This window comes from Scomber scombrus, chromosome 9 (assembly GCF_963691925.1).
Source record: "Scomber scombrus chromosome 9, fScoSco1.1, whole genome shotgun sequence".
NCBI classification, from domain to species: Eukaryota; Metazoa; Chordata; class Actinopteri; order Scombriformes; family Scombridae; genus Scomber; species Scomber scombrus.
The window spans coordinates 3733390-3754816 of record NC_084978.1 but is presented as its reverse complement, the minus strand read 5'-3'; the positions used below and the strand labels follow the sequence as shown (position 1 = coordinate 3754816).

Here is a 21427-nt window from a genome sequence, read left to right as displayed (position 1 = left end):
CACCTCTCCTGGTCAATGTTAAATCATCCTGAATCAACTCTGCTGCCATGGCAACCAGTGCTATAGAGAAACAGACACACAGATGAAGGTCAGTGTGACAGTGTTTGATAAAGGTTGAGTTTGTGGGTTCCTGATTGGCTGGAAACACTCACCTGAACACAGACAGCACAGAGCAGCAGCCGGGAGGAAAAGCATTTTGTGAAGTGGTGTTTCCTCTGGTGAACCTGGGGAGAAGTGGCGCTCTGATGCAGCTGAGACCAAACAAGGAGCTGTGAGATCAGACGAGGGCCACATGGTCTCTAACAGGTCCTCAAACCTCCCATCAGCCCCTGCAGCGTACACATAAGGCTGCTGCTGCTGCTTCTGTGTGGTTTTCCGCTGAATGAAATGAATGTTAATTATTTTAATAATAATATTCAACTATAATTTTAATATTATAAAATCTAAAATAATAGAAGATGTGCCCTGTTTGTGAATAACTAAATATTCATTAATGTTTATTAAATCAAAGTTTGGTATCAAATACAACCTGCAGCAGTCAACATGTTCAGCTGTTTCTGCCTATTTCTATTATATAATATTTATAATATACTTTACACATTATATTATATATTATTAATGCTGTTCAGACGTTTTATGACACTTTAAACCTATAGTTTACATCTCATTCTACATTTTATATTACATTACCTCTATCTGCTGTGTGCTGCTGCTGTCAGTAATAAAACCTTTACACTGCTGCCCTCTGGTGGCTGCAACAACACATTGCTTCAACTACTACTAGTCTCTTCATAGTTTTGTTTTCATGGCCCCAAATGTGTATAAAGATGTATATATGTCTTATATATGTGTATGTATATATCATGTGTACAGTAAAACTGAGAGTTGACCCATAGAGTTGATGTGTGATTCTTTGTTGTTGCAGAGTTTTCAGATGTTTTGTATGGTCATCGTTGGACTCTGGGTGCAATTGTAACCCCTGGTTACCAAAACACTGAAATTAGATCAAATAGATTACTTGGATAGAGAAAGGTGAATTTATGTGGACATGATTTAAATAAGAAATGAATGAATTTACACACAAAGCAATATCAGGGCCAAAACTCTAAAACTGAAAAAATGATTTGAAACAAAAAAAAAGAGATTTGAAACTGTAAAAAGAAAAATATTTGCTTGAAAACAAATTATTTTTCAGATTTAAATATCAAATTTTGGAATATCAGTTTCAAATCTCTTTTTCGAATGAATAAAACATATGACCTGGATATAGCTCCATAATATGCCTACAGTTGTGTTCAATTAGCTAATTAAATATCTATATATCTTTCCCCATAGACCATAGAGAGAGAGAGTGTGAGTCACAGTGTGTCCAAGCAGAAAAAAGGAAGAATGCGGTGGCAGCCTCATATGGCTCCAAGTTTCATTCACATGGGACCAAGGAATGGCCTTTCATCACACCTGGGACGACACCTTTTCACTTCTGGTGTGCAATCTGCCGGCATGAGTTAGAATGCAGACACCAAGGCAGAGCTGATGTGATGCGCCACATCAACAGGGAATCACACTTAAAAAAAAAAAAAAAAATGGCTGAGAGCTCATCTAAAATATATATGTTCACAACGCAAAGCACTGAGATGGCTCAGCTGGAGACACAGGTAATTAGTATACAAGTTGGTTAAGTGCAGTGATGTTATTTAGTAGGGATTAAGATTCAGTGATTGGGTTTACATGTTGATCGTGAGTCACACATAGAATTGCAAAACATTTGGTAAGTGTGTTGGATACATTTGTGTCGTCACAGGGAGAGAGAAGATGAATCCACTGACAGTTAAACTGTGGAGTTCACAAGGTGTGATTCAACGATTTCTTGACATTGGCCTGACATCAGGGACCAGCTGCGGATCTGCAGAGGCCATATTCAACAAAATGAATGAGGTGCTGATAGGTCACAGTATCCCATGGGCCAACTGTGTGGCCCTTGCAGTTGACAATGCTAGTGTCAATCTGGGAACCAGGAATTCGATTAAGAGCAGGGTCCTAGACCAAAATACATCCATCTACGTTCTTGGCTGTCCCTGCCACATTGCGCACAATATTGCACACGCTGGTGGTTGGTGTACTCTGAGGTAATGGCTTGACAGTCACAACTGCTTTCTGCATTTGCAATGTTTTATTGGGTTGGCTGGGAGTCTAAAGTAAGATAGGTTCTGGTGTTCTTTTGTTCTTCTACATGTGAGTTGAATAAAACAGTGCAGTTTTTATTTTGCAAAGAACACATCTTTGACTTTCATTAGTGAATGAAACTTTGTGTCCTTTATTGGGTTAGTGTATATCTAATATTGTGAAATGGTGAGTGTTTCCCTATGTGGAAGTCCCAGGGGTGCATGGTCAGGCCATATCCCTTAAATCCTTACACGTGTAGCAGCTACATACTTTTTAAAAACCATGTTGGGTAATTGAGTCCAAATATGTGCCTGTGATTTAGTGCATGTGATTAAGGCCATGGCATCAAAATCTCACTCACTGGTGGTCCTCCCCAGAGTAGATGTCATTTCCTGTATTCTGGATACAGTGTAGGTGTTTTGACATTTTGATCACACTAAATGATGGGTGCATTTTGCAATTACATCCAAGAGCAAGTGTTTGGCCCCAGATCACTAATTAGAAGATATTAACAAGCTAAATATGGAAATTGATGATTAGTATATTCATATTAAATGAATCTATTTTTGACATAGTAAAAGTGTGTGTGTGTGTGTGGATTGGGTCATCTCTAATTCAAAACTTTTCCAAAACATTCACCTAATTCCAAACAATTGTCAGGCCTGGATAACAGTTTTTCTAATTTCATAACTTTCCCAGGAATTTCATGACCCCCCCTGTATAATCTTGTCGCCCCCAAGCGGTGAAAAGACTCCAGTACACTGACACCGCTCCCCTTGCGAGCCAAACCGGCGAACGCCTCATAATAAAACAACCGCACATCCTACAGATATTATTACGCGATTGGTTCCAATGATGAAACCCAGGTAGAGGCAAGACCCGCTCTGATTGGCTGACAGCTACAGGGCAGTTGCGGTAGCCTCCTATGATTGGCTGATGACTAAGAGTGTGAATGTGATTGGCTGACAGAATCTCGTCACGTGGGGTTCGACCAGGTTCGGTTGCAGAGCTGAGACCGGTAAGCGAGCAGTGAGTGCAGCACGTTGTGGAGCCGCTGAGGTGATTCAGAGGAAATCACTTGTTTCTTAAAAAAATCGCCGCTTTTATTTTTTTGATAATTGACCCTCTGGTAAGTCTCTCCTCTTAACATTACCTATCACATATATTCCAGGTGATAAAATCATCAGTTTTTTCTGTTTTATAGTATTTTATTAATCGGGTCACTTTGCTGGGCCCCGTCTACATCCTGGCGAGGCTTGTTTTTTTATTAAAATATAGACATTATTTATTATATTAGCACATTTCGATATTATAAGAGCAATGTAATAGGTGTGATAATTTTTAAAAAACCAGTATATAGCCATCGCCTCCACCATCATTCATTGCGTTTCCAGGAGTTACCCACCACCCCACTCCTAGCTCTCCTCTCCTTTTCAGTCGTGACTCCCTCCCTCCTTTCCCTCCTTTCCTGTGACTCCTTTACCGCCTTTACTTTTACTCTCATCTAATTTCTCACCTTCAAACCAACCTTAACCACATTATGTCGTTTTTGTGGTCATCGTTAAAGCTAAAAAAAGGTGATTAAATCATCTCAGGAGAAAATGTGGCTACAGCCGGGGACACGTGTTGGGGCTGCTGCTGCTTCTGCTGAATCCAGGCTATAGCCAGGTCCTGCCCTAGTTTTTTTTTTTTTTTTTGTGGGGTGGCCTATGTGCTCGTCCAGCTGTCGCGGTTTTAGCTCCAGCCGGTGTGCCATGTGAGGTCCAGGTTATATCTGGACATCAGCGTTGATTCCCCCCCCTGTAAGGCCTCTGGAGGAGCCGGGATGCCTTGAATGAGTGTGCAGGCCGGTGCAGAGTGGCAGCATCACGGCGTGGCCTTTGTCCGTGTGTGCCATGCTTGCACTTTTTTTTCATTCCTTCCTTCTTTTTTTACATAAGCTGCAACGTAGCATGCTCTTAATTGCGTTTACTCCTCCAAATAAACGAGGCCTCGCGATGAAAAGCCTCTCCAGCACGCTCATGGTTTCTTCACCTCCTCCTCCTCCTCCTCCTCCACCACCACCACTCCAGCAGGCGTGAGTGGAATGATTGGCTTAGCCCTGATGGATCAGTAATGTGTGTGTGTGTGTGTGTGTGTGTGTGTGTGTGTGTGTGTGTGTATGCCAGGGCAACAGATGGTTGTAGGTTTGTGAGGACAGGTGTGGCAGACAGTCCATTAAAGAGAGCAGCACTTCCTCCCCCCTCTGTGGTTGCTGAATGACCACTACCATAGTAGTCAATGTGTTTGCTTGTTTTTAGCCCCCCTATCATAAATCTCATGCACTTTCTCCAAGTTTGTCAGATGCTCATATGAACTCTTAACCCTTACATACTGTTCAGGGTCAAATTTGACCCATACTAAACATTTGAGAGCTTTAAAAACAACCTATAGACATTTCCTTAAGCCAGACCTTTTAAAATGTGACCTACAGAGTATGAAATTGGAAATTAAATGCATCGTTTGTTCATTTTGAAACACACTTTATAGATGCAAGTATACAAATTTGACCTGTGTTTTTTGACTGACAGGGAATGTATGAATGTGAATTGGTGTAGAGACACATAAGTCAGAACCTGAACAAGTATGTACGGGTTAAAGATGTTGTCCTCGCTGTAATCACCCCCTTTCAAAAAATGTGGTCTTTCATGTACAGACACAAAAAGAAAGACTACAATACAGAACTACCAAGAATCAGCCATGACTTGCTTAAAGCACTTCCCATTGCTGTTTCTTAAATGACTAATTCATAGTTTTTCACGTTCTTTTAATTTAAGTGACGGGGGACAAAATCCACACAGTCATTTCCGAAGCTTTATAAGTGACTTCAACACATTAACCATCGATGAATGCGTCCTACGAAGGGCTGGGTATCCGTACTCAATACGTTTTTAAGGTATCAACAGAAATAAATCGATACCAAGTAATATCAAAATGTCTCCCGTAAAAAAACAATACCTGCAATCGTTCCTTTTTTGCACCCAGAGCTAGAAAATATGAAGTATTTGTACGGACTTGCTCACAGCCAATCAGGGCTCTGCGATATGGACAGAATGACCAAATACCCCGATATCGATATTTTGACTATATTGTATGGATTGGTGCTTTCACAAAATAATTACGCAATGAGATTTTTTTGATAAATAATCATCAGTAATTTGATGTTACGACATCTATAAAATATCACGATATCGATAGAATATAAATTTATTGCCCTGCAGCCAACCAATGCAAGCATTCTTTGATTTTAATGCAACGGGTATCGAATGACATACTCAATTGGTATCTGTACTTAGATCAGTACTGGTATCGTCATTTTTAAATATTACCCAACCCTAGTCCTACTACTACTATCTATCTATGCAGCACTAAATATCTTCCACTGTTGTTCAACAACTATGAGCCACACCGTTGCACCCTAAGGTGATACGTTCCTCCTGCATACCTTGAACGTATCTCCAACCTGCTGCCAGAAATCCTCCGTCGAGCGCCAAAATCTGCAGCTGAAAATAGTCCCCAACAAACTATTTACAGCTTGAGTTGTAGTGCTAGAAACTAAGGCTCGGCGATGTGGATTAAAATCTAATATCATGATATATTTGACCGAATACCTCGATATAGTAATGCAACAATGTTGTACGGTGGCCTATTGGTGCTTTCACAAAATATTTACATAATAGGATTTTTGATACATAATCATCAGTAATTTGGATATAATGACAAAGTGGATAAAGGTAGATAATAGAACAGCTATATAACAGTCTGATAAGTGCAGAAAATTACATCATTTTACTGTAATGCAGCTTTAAAACCAGGAAAAGACGACACTTATTCTCTATCACGATATCCAAATTCTAAGATGATATCTAGTCTCATATCACGATATCGATATAATAACGATATATTGCCCAGCCCTACTAGAAACCACAGTGTCCACCTCTTTTTTAGGACATTATTTAGCCTTTAAAGACCTTCAACTTCAGTAGGGATGAATGGGTTTAATGGAGAAGATGTTTTAATGCATTCGATTGACTGTTAAAGAAATACATCATATCGCAAACTGTATTTTTCCTTTCTTCTGGGTAGACATCAGTTTAAATTTTTATGTCAGTGTGGCGTGAACGTCAGCTAGCGCACTCTTGAAAACTTGTCCATCAAGCCCAACAAGCCTGCAAATATCTATAGAGCGCCGGGTTTGCATGTCCGTCTGGTTAAAAGCATGCTGCAGCTTTCACTGTATGTACGTTATCAAGGCGTGTTGTTTAAAATGAAGCGTGTTCACATGACGACCGCACGCAGTCATGTTAACAATGGAAACAACCAAGCTTAAGATCTTATCGTAATATCTCTTTAGTTGTGATTCATACAGCAGCTTTCATACAGGTTGATAATGTAGTTCAGAGTGCTTCACAGATGATTGACAAGCTGATAAGAAGACAGAAGAAGTGACGGCATAAAGAAAAGGGAATAGAAACAAAAACATTACAAAGAAAAAATTTAAACCAAGGCACGCGAGAGGAAATAAGTGATAAAAAATGTAACAAAAAAGTAGGATTTATAATAAAAACCTTAAAATTAAATAATTATAATGCACTTTACTTATATAGCGCTTTTCTTAACAATGTTACAAAGTCCTTTACAGAAAGAAATAAAACCAATCAAGGCAATGACAGAGTTAAAGACAAGAGGCACACAAGTAATAGATCATGTTGCATTGATATAAGCAGATTTTTGTAGTGTTTTAGTTGTATTTTAAAGGTTTTTTCACTTAATCTGTTGCTTTATTACGACACATCAAAGACTAGGCAGTGCTGGGAGTCAGATGGAGCCAATAATACACCTTATTCATTTCCAAAGAGAAGCTGCAAGTTTCCCTCATGGACAGATACAGATCTCAGAGAGAAGAAATTATATGAATGAATAACCAGTCACACCTGAAATATGTCCTATATTCATTGTTAAAGCTCTGCAGCATATCCAGTTATTCAGCATTGTGAACCTAACAATGAAATAAACCTGCGTCTTATTTGCATTAACTGAGTTGAGATTTTTATCCACTCCAGTATAAATAAAAAAATAAAATAACAAGCGGTGAGTGTGGCTTTGTGTTCGGTGCCGCGGGGCAGCCTGTTTTTTTTTTTTTCATGCCGGTGCACCCAGACGGGGGTCAGTGAACGCCTCGTCACAATCAGTTCTGCAGATCAAACACATTTCCACGCTGCCGGCATTTCAACACCCGGGTCCAGAAAAATGAATTAAAAATAAGAGCACTGGGGGGGGAGAAAATAAATAAAATAAACGTGATGAGTTTAGATTTTGTGAATCAGAGGACGTGTTTAACCCCAAAAAACCTTTAAAAAAAACAGTTTTAAAGTGTCGGTGAGATTTGGATCTGAGATCGATGGATGATTCACATCATTATCACAAGAATAACAAACTCAGACGTGATGTTACGTCTATAAAATCCAAACAGGTTTTATTGTGAATAACTTGAGACACGGTGGTGACACACTGCTGATCTCCTGTCTCCATGGTTACCATAACAGTTGTCATAGCATCCCGTAATCAACACCTACCCCCCGAGCTATATGGGAGTCTATGAATCACTTATTGTATAGATGCAGTAAAGTTGTTAAAGTTTATACATTATTTTAAGGATATAATTAAAGCTGAAGCTAATTATTTTATATTATTTAATCTGAAAATAGGTTGCCAAAGACCTATTTTCATTCAACCAATAGTTCAAACTTCCAAAGAGAAAAGCAGAAGCACTTAATAAATGTGTTAGGTAGTTAATGAATGATCAGAATTGTTGATATATAAACATTTTACAGCCCTTTATGGCGACTTCAAAGGTCTTTAGTCCATCTACATTAAGATTACAATGATATAAAACAGAAAAACCAGCAATATATTACAGAGTGTTTCCCTATAATGACTTCTGAAAAGGTGCAGATTCAATTTAGCTTCCAAAATTTGCTATAAAGCGAAAAAAATAACAATAAATATATCAAAAAAATATATGACACGGCTTCAGATCAACAGCAAATAATCACAACTAAACATTACGTCCTTCGCCTTTTATTAACTGTCTATGTGTAAACTTAACTGACTCTCGTCTTCTTCTTCCTCTTCTTCCTCACAGAGATTTCCAGTTGACCAAAGAAATGGTGATGGAGAAGCCAAGTGCCCAGCTGGTCGGGCGAGAGTTTGTCCGACAGTATTACACACTCCTGAACCAGGCCCCCGACTACCTGCACAGGTAAGACCTCCTCCTCCTCCTCCACCTCTATCAGCTGTTTATCTGTCTGTCGTTATCGTCACTGTCTGGACATTCATTACGATATTTCACTAAAGACTTTATAGAAAGGAAAGTGACCTATCGTTTCAATTAAAGTTAATTATTTATATATTTTTACACATTTATAGACGTATGAGTGCAATCTTAGTTGAGTTCATTTGGGTTATTAAATGTATGCAACTCTAATACACATGTAGATAATTATTATCTACATACTTATTTTCTTCATCTCCTTTAGTAACGGTCACAAGAAAACACCTTTTTTGAAGCATTATCTTATAACGCCAACCCCTTTTTTACCTTTTTAAATAGATCTCTACAATACAGAAGATACACAATGCATTTATAGTAACATATACATAATGCACTAAAAATATAGACACCAAGTACCAAGGTTCATATACATAACAAAATCCATTACAAAATTCATATAAACAGTCATATTTATGCCTCAGTTTTGTATGTATTTTTACATTTTCAATTCTTTTTTTAAGTATATTCCACAAATTGACCCTTTTAACTAATAAACTAATCTTCTTTTTGTCTGAAAGCATCTTATTTTTAACTTTTAATACATTAAATGTGCAGTTTTAAAGTCCACTAATTCCTTAAGATTTGAGAGCATGTGAATTTCTAAATGTCTCGTTCTGTTTCAAATTAACCTTTTTTTTGTCTTTCTTTCTTTCTTTCTGTTCAGGTTTTATGGGAAGAACTCGTCCTACGTGCACGGAGGCCTGGACAGCAACGGCAAACCAGTCGAAGCTGTTTACGGACAATCTGTAAGTTAAACTTCATCCAGCAGATAACAGCTTTTAAAAATGACGTTTCCATTAAAGAGGATCAACAAAACGCTGAGTGTACATGAAAGAAGCTTATTACACATGTTTACTCTATTAAGGACATCGAAGAACCAGATTTAATATATTTAAGAAGCAGTTGACTTATAATCTGGTGTGTTTGCAGCTTCTCATTCAGTCCATCCGGCTAATTCAACACCTTTTTTAAAAATAGGTTTTACACCTCTGAAATGACATGAGGTATGAGAATGTGAAGCAGCTGCAGGAGGACACGCCTAAATGCAAACACGTAGCTGTATGCAGTAGGTGTTTGTCATGTTGTATTGTTCGATGCAACAGAGCGGAAACTCTGATAAGAATCATTATAATATCTTTACACTATCAGTAAAGATAATTCGCCTCATGCACAGACAGTATGTTAGATCAGGCGCCGGTCGGTCGCTGAAACATGAACAAACATCAGTGGAAATTAACCAGCGAACACTGAACTGACTTTATTGGGATTAATGTCGAACCCAAGTTTGTCTCGTTCCAGTTTAGAAGTCATAAAAAACAGTTTTAGCCTCTGATAGCTAAAACCAGTTGATTAAAAATACACGTTGCTGTATTTTATTCATAAAAACCTCACAGCAACATGTTCAGAGATAGAAGCTGAATAGTTCTGTGTGTACGACTGATTATTAATGACACACTAAATAAGACAGAACTGATAATAAACAATAAAGGATATTACTACAAACTTTCACACTGTTGATGCACAAGGTGGATCGTCTTGTATTTTAGATCCGACTTCAGGGGGGCGTTCAGGTTGAAATTGGGAAATTTTAACTTCCGAGTACAACTGGAACGCACTGAAATACACATACGTAGGTCACATGACCAGTCATCACTATTAAATGCACCTCTCATTAGACATTAGAAGGAAAATATTACAGTTTACAGTACAAGAATTGCATCATTTTACTTAATATAAACTTTATTAGACAAAAATAGACTCCTGTAAACAACTAACTGAATACAACAAGCTCAATGGCCTTCCTTAGCAGAATAAACTATAGATTCCTCCAGCTTTCCCTAAACCTTATTATACACCACATCATACAAAAATACCTTGCATTACTATATAAATAAGGATATAACGCCCAACAATAGTCTAAAGTTTGTTTACACCAAAAAACGTAGAGCAGCTGGACATTTGGAACAGATTTGATTCTTGCAATTTGTTTTTTATGTTGCAGTTTTAAAGCTAAAGTGCTTCACAATTAAAACATTTCCCGCCAAATATGAAACATCCAGGATTGTAACACACTTAAAGCCAACTAAACAGAAATAACAGGACAAAAGTGAGCTTATATAAGAAGGAAAAACCTTTTAGACTTCATGTTTATTTAACCTTTTTATCCTTTTTTCTTTCCTCTCCAGGAGATCCATAAGAGGGTGATGGCTCTGAGTTTCCGCGACTGTCACACAAAGATCAGGCACGTGGACGCTCACGCCACCCTGAACGAGGGCGTGGTGGTGCAGGTGATGGGCGAGCTGTCCAACAACATGCAGCCCATGAGGAAGTTCATGCAGACCTTCGTCCTGGCGCCTGAGGTTTGTACTTCACCTTTTCTTTCATGCTTATTTTATTCCTTTTTATCCAGGCATGTCCAACTATTCTAATAAGGGCCGTAATGAGCCTGCAGATCAAGTCTGGTGTTCTCCTGCTTGGTTGAAATGAGAACCTTCAGCCACATTATCGTCTCTTTATGGAATCATTTAGACACCTCTGCTTTTGACAGTTTGCGTTGTACTTCTGCAGACATTTCGGTCCCCTGATTTAGCTGCAGAGTGGGAGCTCCTCCTCACTTTGATGCTGCTCTATGGGGTTAAAATCACAGTCTCTGATCCTCTCTTTCTACCTTTCCACTGAGAAAAAAGAACAATATCTCTAAAGCCAAATGTAATTGTATTAATAGCTATTAATTAAGCAGTTCAACATACAGTGTATCACCATCAGTTAAAGGCTATCCAGTTAAATTATGATTATAAACTGTATAGGTTTAATGTTTGGCTACTTAAAAATAAGTTATAATGGTTCACATAGAAGTCTAATGATTATTTGGCTATATTCTGTTATTATTATTCATTGTATTATTTTTTTTTTTTTTACTATAAAGTAAGTTTAAAGTCTTTAATTTGCAGGGCCAAAAGAAAGTGAGTGAATAAAACTAAAATTGAATCTATAAAAGGCTCAATGTTTCCTTCCGTGGTCATCCTCAGCACGTAATCTAATCCCTGTGTTTTCTTTTCTTTTAGCCTAAATTAAATTTACTGCATATGTTATCTTTCCAGATCAGGAGGCTCTGAACCATAGTTGGTAGACTTTCAGCTTCAGGCTATAGTTTAATTGACTCGTAGCTGGTTTATAGTAACAGGTACTATCATATCGTAACTTCAGTTAATCTTCTTTTATCTTCATCACTGATTAAACTAGACTATCACTAGTGGTATTCACTTTTCTGTGACTGCAGAGACAGACGATAAAGCTGCTGCACTGAGTCACATGTACAGGTAACACAGGTAACACAGGTGCAGTTAGGGTGGTGATGCATCGTTGACTGAATCACTGGAGACGTGTGAACTGTTGAGGACTTTATTTAACAACCGTTGACTCTGATTATTCACATGATTTCATCTGAACTCGCTCTACTTGTCTACATGTTAGTTGTTGTGTTGTTATGTTGTCTTCACTCCTACCATTGAAGACCTGGCTTGTTTAAAAAATGATGGTTATTACTGTTATTAAAAAGTTACATTTAATTCATATAATTAGGGCCCGAGCATCAACAGTGTGAATCTGTAGGGATTGTTATTTTTCGCCAAAAAAAAAACGCACATGCCAGACCCGGTGAAAAATGTTATATTTTATGGTTATCGGAAATGAGTGCCCCTCGCTCTAGATTGATGTAGACGAATGAAACCTGGTACACATATATATCATATAAAGACGCACAAAAAAGTCTTTTGGACCCCTAACCCAACTCAAACCAGAAGTCGTCCATTTTGATTTGAAATTTGCGATTTTGCCGCCATTTCCACGCCTCCTACTTAAACAAACTCCTCCAGATTTAATCCAACTGACTTAAAATTCACTCAGTATCATTGTAGGACCTGTGAAGATGAAAAGTTATCAAAATCTTCCGTCTCCGTTAAACCTGGTTTACGTGGTCGTGCGACACATTTCGATGTCTCGCCATAAAACAGGAAGTCCTCATAACTCCCATCATGCATCGTTCAATCTGCCCTGAGGGCTTTAATTGTTATATATTATGCTCCGAGTCATGCAATCCTTAAAAAAAAACGATATCAGCAGTTTTTTCAGTGATAACCGCCTCTTACGTCGGTTCCTGGTTCCACAGAAAAAATTATATTTCTTGTTATTTTCTGACATCAAACATTAATTCGCAGCATTTAAAAGTGTTAAATCAGTTTTTTCTCTTTTCTCTTTCAACAGGGAACCGTCGCCAACAAATTCTACGTCCACAACGACGTGTTTCGTTACCAGGACGAGGTTTTCGGAGACTCTGACTCTGAGCCTCCTGAAGGTGAGATAAGATCTTCCTCCTCTTCATCTTTCACCTGGTTTCACCTTTTCTTTTCTCTTTCCATCCGGCTTCCTTTCCATCTACTCAGACAGATTACATCATCTCTATGATCTTTGTGTTATTCTGTTAAAAGAAAAATGAATCAACAGATAAGTTCTTGATTCATATTTTAGAGATTTTAAAGCCTTGATCTTCTTTTTTGTGGCTCTTCTATCTTTTAGTTAAAGAAACTGAACACATTTTCATTTTCTGAATATTAAATTAAAGGTTCACAAAGTAATACATTAAACATGAGGAAGAAGAACTTTAAAGATTAAACCAAAAGCTTCATTAGTATTATAATATTCTCCTTTTTTCTTTTGTGTGTGTGTGGAAAATGAAATAGCCTCTCAGCCATTCTTCCTCTATTCAGGTTATTACGCAGAGCTGCAAAATGAAGCATTAGTTTCTATATCTGGCAGAGAAATAATTAGTGTCATTTTAAACTAGGCTATTTGAAACTTGGTCATTTAGACATGAAGCAATAAATCATATTAACATGATTTTAATAAATGGATTTCCACTCTTAATCATCACAAATGTAAACTTAAAAGAAGAAGGTGGAAATCCATTTAGTGAATCATGTTAATCTGATTAGATGCTTCACTTTAAATCGCTTCTAAATGAATCAGAATAGTTTGAGAACTTTTATGGAAAAAGGTTTTTAATAAGACTTTAATTGACACTTGTTTTTCCATTTAGAGCTCCGTGTGTGTGTGTTTTACTGTCCTGAACATCTTTCTTTCTTTATGTGTTTCCAGAGTCTGAGGACGAGGTGGAGGAGATCGAGGAGAGGGTTCCCTCCCCTGACGTAGTTCAGGAGGAGTCTGCTCCTTTCTACGACCCGTCACCCTGGTACGGATCACAGACCTCTGTTCCCAAAAACTTATATATATATATATATACGAATACTTAACCCTTCATGTGGCACTGATTGAAATACTCTGGGGAGTTATCAGGGGAAAGCAAATCAAGTTCAGTGATGTTACCATATATGGTTCCTCGTCGGTCTATAGGGTAAAACATTTCCCAAAAAGTCTAAATATAAAACTTCCACATGCAGCCTGACAGAGAGGCACAGCGAGGCTATTTTGGATGATTACAGAAGTTACCAAATATAGTTATTCGCCTTATAAAGGGTTATTATAAGGCGAGAGAGGCACTCTGTATGTACAGACTTAAAACATCAATGTGCAGATTTGCCATTCATGATTTTCCTGGAATTAAATGTTCAATTTTTTACCCTAAAAATAAACAAATATCCAAGAAAAACCGATTAAATGACAAACTAGAAAGCTGCGATACATCAGATCATAGACTGGACTTCCTTGAGGCAAGACTCCCATTGCAAAAAAAGGATCCTTGCTTTGTTATGTTTAATTTGCAACTCATATCCATAGATTTTTAATTTACCACTAAGTGTATCTTCATTTTAATATATCTTAACGTATAGCACAAAGTTGCTTAATGTGTGTAAAATGAATCTGTACAAGATCACACTGAGTTTTATCTGGCTTTAACTTGTTTAACATACCTGAGTGAGGTTCAAGAAGCATCTTTTATTCCTCTCGTCTTATAATTCTGTCTTTTTGTGTATATTTTAGTTCGGAACCTACCGTTCCCGGCGACGACGAGGAAGCAGCAGCGAGTCCCGAACCCGAGCCCGAAGCTGAGAAAGAACCCGAAGCCGCAGTGGTGGAGCTGAAATCGGAGACGATGCTGGAATCAGAAGTAGACGGAATCACACCGGACGACCAGACAGAGAAAAGCCCCGCCTCCGCCCCACCAACCGCCGAACCCACCGCCGTACCTGCCGAACCAACCCCCGCCGCTCCAGAGGAAAACAGGGTGAGTCAGCCTGAAGCTGCGGAGCCAGAAGAGCAAAATAATGCACTTACATGACAGATTAATAGGTGAATGGATGTGAAGGTGTTGCTTCTTACTTCCTGATGGAGGCAGCAGGTGTTTTTTTTTTTTAATTCTTGCTCTCACACGTGCATCATCGGCTTAAACGTCTCCTGTGTCTGTGTCTCTGTGTCTTCGGCAGCCGTTCTCCTGGGCGTCCGTCACTAGTAAGAACCTTCCTCCCAGCGGAGCCGTGCCAGTCTCAGGACTCTCACCACACGTTAAAGCCCCTCCCACAGCGCCGGTAAGGTTTAAGACCTTCTTATTAAAAGACACCTGATTATATTAATCTGAGTCCCGGGCCTCCACTCACATTTCTATTGTAGGCGTTTAGATGTTTAACACGAGGTCTGCTGCAGTGGAAACTAGTAAAGATGATGACAAGGAAGTAATTCATTATAAAACACAAGAAATCACACGTTTACTCTGAGAACCAGGCTGCTTGTCCATCCACCTCCTGACATGAAGTAGCAGCATTTTATTTCTTTTTATTGATTAAAATCTAAAAGAAAGAGACTCTGAACTCCTTTAAAAGTCATTTCCAATCAGCTGTTTTTAAAATGTGAATTACAAACAGTCCTGCCATATTAAGCTCTAAATGTTTCTTTAGCCAGCCTTTAACGCAGGGGTGTCAAACATGAGGCCCGCGGGCCAGAAAACAGCCCGCCGAGGGGTGCAATCCTGCCCACTTTCCTTCCTGTGTTCTTTTCCTTCCTTTCATCTGTCCTTCCTCCCTTTCTTCCTTCTGTCCTTCCTTTCATCTGTCCTTCTTACCATCCTTTTTTCCTTTCTTCCTTCCTACCTTCCTTCGTTCCTTCCATCTGTCCGTCCTCCCTACCTTCCTTTTTTCCTTTCTTCCTTCTGTTCTTCCTTCCTACTTTCCTTCCTTCCTTCTTTCCTCCCTTCTGTCTGTCTATCCATCCTTCCTTCTCTGTCCTTCCTACCTTTCTTCCCTCCTTCTTTTGTCTGTCTTTCCTTCCTTCCCTCCTTATTTCCTTCCTTTCTTCCTTCCCTCCATCTTTTTAATGATCTGGCACACATGAGATCTAATTGGTCTGTATGTGGCCCTTGAATGAAAATGAGTTTGACCCCCTGCTTTAACGCCTTTATTAAAAACATTAATCTTAATTTTATTTTTAAAAAGTTTGTTTTTTGTTGTCACTATATTAAAACAGCAGAGATATCTCTATTCTTTATTCTATAGTCTCTAAAGCAACATCAAGCTGTTGTGTTGCATCTCCCAGAAAGAAGTTGCTTTTTAAGTTTTTATTTTATTCTGAGTAGAAATAAAAGCATCAGATCAGGTCACAAACACTTCCTGCTTCCTGTTTCTTTATGACGATAATCAAAGTTGTTCTTCTTCCTTTTTTTATTTGCCTGAAGTTGAATTATAAAACACATTTTCTTGCCCTTACGAGACTTGTGTGTGTCGTGTCTCTTTCAGCCCAGAGTGGAGGCCAAGTCAGAAACCCAAACAACAACACAACGACCACAGAGAGACCAGAGGCCGAGGGAACAGAGGCCTGGAGGTCCTCCGCCCGTACACAGAGGCCCCAGACCAGGTACACACACACACACACACAGTATATATACAGTAGTTTAATGGCCTTTAACTAAATGTAACGCACAGTGATCCTGACAGGTAAACAAGTATTACACCTCTAGTATAAAACAAGTATAATGACATCTGACAAATGCTGCTGAATATGAAACTGTGTGTGTGAGACTGCAGGTATATTCAGATCCATCTCCAAAGCTTCTCTATAAAAAGAAGTAAACATGAAAACTTTTACGTGATTTTATATATTCCATTTATTCTATATTTTAGCTACTTTAACTATATACTATTTTAAAATGATTAGTATTTTTATTTTCCATCCTAAATTACTTTTTTCTTTTTTTTTTAAATGTAACTGCTTTATTCTCCTTTTTAGGCCTTTTTTAAATATGAATATTTTGTTTTAAAACCCTTTAAGCTGCATTTCTTGTATGAAAGGTGCTACACCAATTTATTATTATATAATCGTAATAATAAACTTTATTACTATAAGCACATTTCCAAACTGAGGTTACAAATTGCTTCACATAATACAATATACACCATTTAAAGCAATAATGTCATACACAAAAATACAATAAATGAAAAAGTCGAGCATTAAAAATAAATAAGCAAATATAAAATTAACACAATAAGCGATTAAAGTAATTTAAAAGGCAATTTATTGATTTTATTATTGACAAGTTGCAGGTATCTGTGTATTTAAAGTAAGACAAGGTTCAACACAAATATCCAGCATGAGAACATCAGCTTAACACTTAATTTATAAGGCTTACCTAAAAACATTGGCGAGTGGAAGAATAAGTACATTTTCCTGAAAGTTGATTAATCATGCACTCACACATTCAGCGTGTCGTTGGTCACTTATTTGAAATTAGCTTGAAAGATTTAGATTCTCCTTGAAATGCAACATAACATCACATGTAGCTGTTTGAATGTTAACACACTAACTGCATCGTATAGAGTTTCTATATAAGCTCTAAAAATTAAATTTTCCCTCCTTTAGTTCACATGTTGACTCGTTGGTGTTTTTCTTACAGTCCGTGAAGGTGAGCAGGGAGAGACGGAGGGTCGCAGGGTGGTCCGGTACCCCGACGCCCATCAGCTGTTCGTGGGTAACGTCCCTCATGACGTTGACAAGACGGAGCTCAAAGAGTTCTTTGAACGTAAGTCGAGATCTGATGAATCCAGATACATCCTACTAAAACTGGAGAGAAATATTTTGTAGATGTTCAAATTAATTGTCTTAAAGTCGAGGTATGAATTTGATTTTAAACTTGAATACAGCAGTTTGATCACAAAGGTCCATTTAGTAGCATTTTTGGAGCTTTTTATCATATTTTTATCAAAGCTACAAGCTGACACTACCTGTCTAAACTTTCTAAGGACTCATTGTCTGACGGGGAAAGTTATAAAACATTACAAGGATAATATGAAAGAGAAGTTTATGAAGGACTTTAAGCTTATTTTCTATTAAAAAATTGGATTATTGTTGTTAGAATGGGATAAAAAAGACCAGGTGAAAAGGAGAAAACAAATCTTAATATAAAATCTATTGGAAAGTCTGCTTCTTGGGCTACTTAAATATATTCAAACCATTATATGCAACCTTTTTTAGTTGAAACCATGTTTAAATACTTACCTCTCCCCTCCTCCTCACAGAGTATGGTACAGTCCTGGAGCTGAGGATCAACAGCGGAGGGAAACTACCAAACTTTGGCTTTGTGGTGTTTGACGACTCTGAACCTGTCCAGAAGATCCTCAGCAACAGGGTAAGACACACTTACACGTTCATTACAGGTCCAGTTCTTAGAATTTAATATATATGTTTTTTCTTTTTTCATGTTTTTTTAATTGTCCTTTATTCCGTCTTGGTAAACATTTCTCACTGTGTTAAAATGATATTAGATTTACATATTTCATAACAACCTGAGGGCTCCGAATCAAGTTATAACTCAGCTGTTTGGACTGTTTTTAGCTTTAACCCTTTACATTACTGTTCGGAGTCAAATTTGACCCTTTTCTTTACATTTGAGAGTTTTAAAAACACCATATACACATTTTTTTAAATTCTTTTCCTTATGTAACCCACAGTTGACAAAAATGGGAATAAAATGCATAATTTTTTCCCCATTTTTGTGCAGCTGATGCACATTTCTATATATGCAAATGTACAAAAATCAACATTCAAACATGTTGTATTCTTCATATTCTATCAAATGTTCTCCTGGACTTTAAAATGGTGATTGTAAATAAATATAATACACTCTGTTCACACTCTGACAGCTTTATTAAGGATTAATTAAACACTTATTAATGACTGATGGGGAGTTTATGAATGTAGAGACTAATTATGAGTCAGAATATGAACAGTATGTAAAGGGTTAATATAAACAAAGAGAAATAATTGCAGTGAGTTTGATTCCCTTCTATCTTTTTTTCTCTTCAGCCCATCAAGTTCAGAGGCGACGTCCGTCTGAACGTGGAGGAGAAGAAGACCCGGTCAGCCAGGGAGGGAGACAGGCGGGACGTGAGGCCCCGCGGCCCCGGAGGTCCAGGCGGCCCCAGAGAAAGAATAGGAGGCGGCGGCCCCAGAGGACCCTCGGCCCGCGGCGGCATGGCACAGCAGAAACCCAGCTTCGGCTCCGGGCGAGGCGCCGGCCCCAACGAGGGTCGCTACTCTACCCAGCGCCAATGAGACACCGGGGGGGAGGGGTCTCCAAAACCTGAGATAGATTACTGTTTGAAAATGGATTCAACTTACTTCTGAGTGGTTATTGATTTGCTGCAGCAGGAACCAATTGGACAAACCCCCAAACTTTAACTAAAACCCCTTCTTTACGTTGCATTTAGGAGTAAGAATGAGATGGTGTTACGAATCTCGAGTCATAAAAAACCTGATTTCTCGTCAGTATTTTGGTCTCATTCTTCTCCTAAATGCTTAAAAAGGCGATAAACGAGTGTTACGAAGGGATTTTTGTTAATAACTGACGCAGGTTTGGTCAGGAGAGCTTTCACCGTCAGGTCACGCCAGCCCCCTGCTGAAGCCGAGAGCAGCCAGTCAAACATCTGTCTCTCATGAAGATGGCTGCCTCCTCTTCCTCCTCCTCCACCTCCTTCACCACCTCCTCATTCTTCTCCTTCACCTGCTGCTTTTCGTTCCCCTCCCCTCTCTCTCTCTCTCTCCACGGAATCCAGAACGTCACTCCTCATTTTTCTCCACTCTTTTCTTTTTTCTATCTTTTATCAATCTTATCAATCTATCCTCCTCTTCTCTTTATGTCTGCTCCTCAAACCAACACGTGTTATCTGGACTTTTTTTTTTTTTTTTTGTCTCTTTTTTTTTTTTTGTTTATCATTGCTTGAACTTGAATTTATTAAAAGACACAAATCGAAACACGCAAAACAGATGAAAAAAAAAAAAGGGTAAATACTACTTGAATTGGGGATTAAAAAACCCAGAGGTTAGGTTTTTTCGCGTTCTCTCTCCCTGTTTCTTAAAGGAACGTGTACTTTACTGCTTGGGCAATCCTGTGTATTGCTGCCACCGTTGTATCTAGCGATGGATCTGTCTTATCTTTTTATTCTATCAGGTCAAGAGCTGAACTGTAGTGGTTTTATTTGAGTAATAATGTTGGCTTGTAATATGTGGATTCACGGACGCGTCTGAATGGAGCATGTTATCAAATCATGTTATCAAATCCTGTAAGGCTTCTATTACCGATGCACTTCATTTGTCATCATGTTTTAAAAATGAGCTCACCTGCCGATGAGAGAACTAAATTAAAAGTGATTTACTGTTTTAAACCTGTTTGTCTGTTCATCTTGTTTTCACTTTTTACTCATGAGGTTTTCAAGAGAGTTTGACAAAGGCTGAGTATTAAAACCTGGATGCTTTGGGGGGTTTGGGTATCAATTAGAGGCCAATATCACAGATATGTCCAGGGTTTCTGCAGGGGTAGAAAGTCTTAACCCTCCTGTTGTCTTCAAGTCAAGGAAGGAAGGAATGAAAGGAGGAGGGAGGGAGGATGAAAGGAAAGGAGGGAGGAAGGTAAGGAGTAAAAGAAGGAAAGGCGGGAGGAATGAAGTGAGGAAAAGTATGGAAGGAGCCGACTGATGTATCGGCTTATATCACAGATATATCGGGGTTTCTGCAGGGGTGGAAAGTCTTAACCCTCCTGTTGTCCTCAGGTCAAGGAAGGAAGGAATGAAAGGAGGAAGGAAGGAATGAAAGGAGTAAGGAGGGAGGGAGGATGGATGGAAGGAAGGGAGGGAGGAAAGGAGGAAGGAAGAAACGAAGGAAGTGAGGAAAGAAGTATGGAAGTAGGAGGGAGCAAAGGAGGGGAAGAACGAAGGAAAAATTAAAGGAAGGAAAGAAGGAACAGTCAAAAGAGACGGGGTCAATTTGACCCGGGAGGACGACAGGAGGGTTAAATACGTCCATATGTTCCATAGTAGGTCTTAAATTACATTTAGTTAAGTCTTAAATATGTACGTTCATTTTACCGTATAGGATCCAGGTATTAGTGTTGAATTAAAACTACAACTTAGATCTACGCGGTCCAGTCAGAATTAATCGCTGTACAGACCAGTTCCAGAAAGACTTTAGTTAACGTTTGGCTTGAATCTACCAGAGGGATATTATAACATAATATTATATAGAGGTGGTCAGATTTACTGGTATTCTCTCCTTGGCAACGTCACATAAGGGCAAGTGCAAGTTTAACGAGTGTTGTCTTGAACGATCAGGATTCAGTGGTTGGTTAAAACCGGCACCAAACAATCAATTTGAAGCGCAGTGCATCATCTGCAAGAAGAACCTCAGATTACACACTTGGTCTAAAAAGCACTGGTGTCACATTCAAGATCAGATACTTTGTTCCTTTGAAAGTAATTCTGGGACTGTGATTTTTCTTCACTTTTTCATACTTCATTTAGGTCTTAAATTTAATTCATAATGATCTTATAAAGGTCATCAAACATGCAGAAACCCTGTATTTCAGTATCTGCGTTAATGCCATGTGATATGTACTAA

The 21427-nt window shown here is 38.5% G+C and overlaps 1 protein-coding gene across 1 annotated transcript; it reads left to right on the top strand.

Moving 5' to 3' along the window:
* Nucleotides 1-3185: 3185 nt before the first annotated feature.
* g3bp1 (GTPase activating protein (SH3 domain) binding protein 1) lies at nucleotides 3186-20194 on the top strand. Its single transcript, XM_062425735.1, has 12 exons — nucleotides 3186-3292; nucleotides 8348-8464; nucleotides 9201-9282; nucleotides 10723-10896; nucleotides 12800-12890; nucleotides 13691-13784; nucleotides 14534-14777; nucleotides 14977-15078; nucleotides 16279-16396; nucleotides 17433-17558; nucleotides 18055-18164; nucleotides 18842-20194. The coding sequence occupies exons 2-12, from the start codon at nucleotides 8370-8372 to the stop codon at nucleotides 19088-19090; spliced, it is 1485 nt and encodes a 494-aa protein (XP_062281719.1). The 5' UTR covers nucleotides 3186-3292; nucleotides 8348-8369; the 3' UTR covers nucleotides 19091-20194.
* The last annotated feature ends 1233 nt before the right edge of the window (nucleotides 20195-21427 follow it).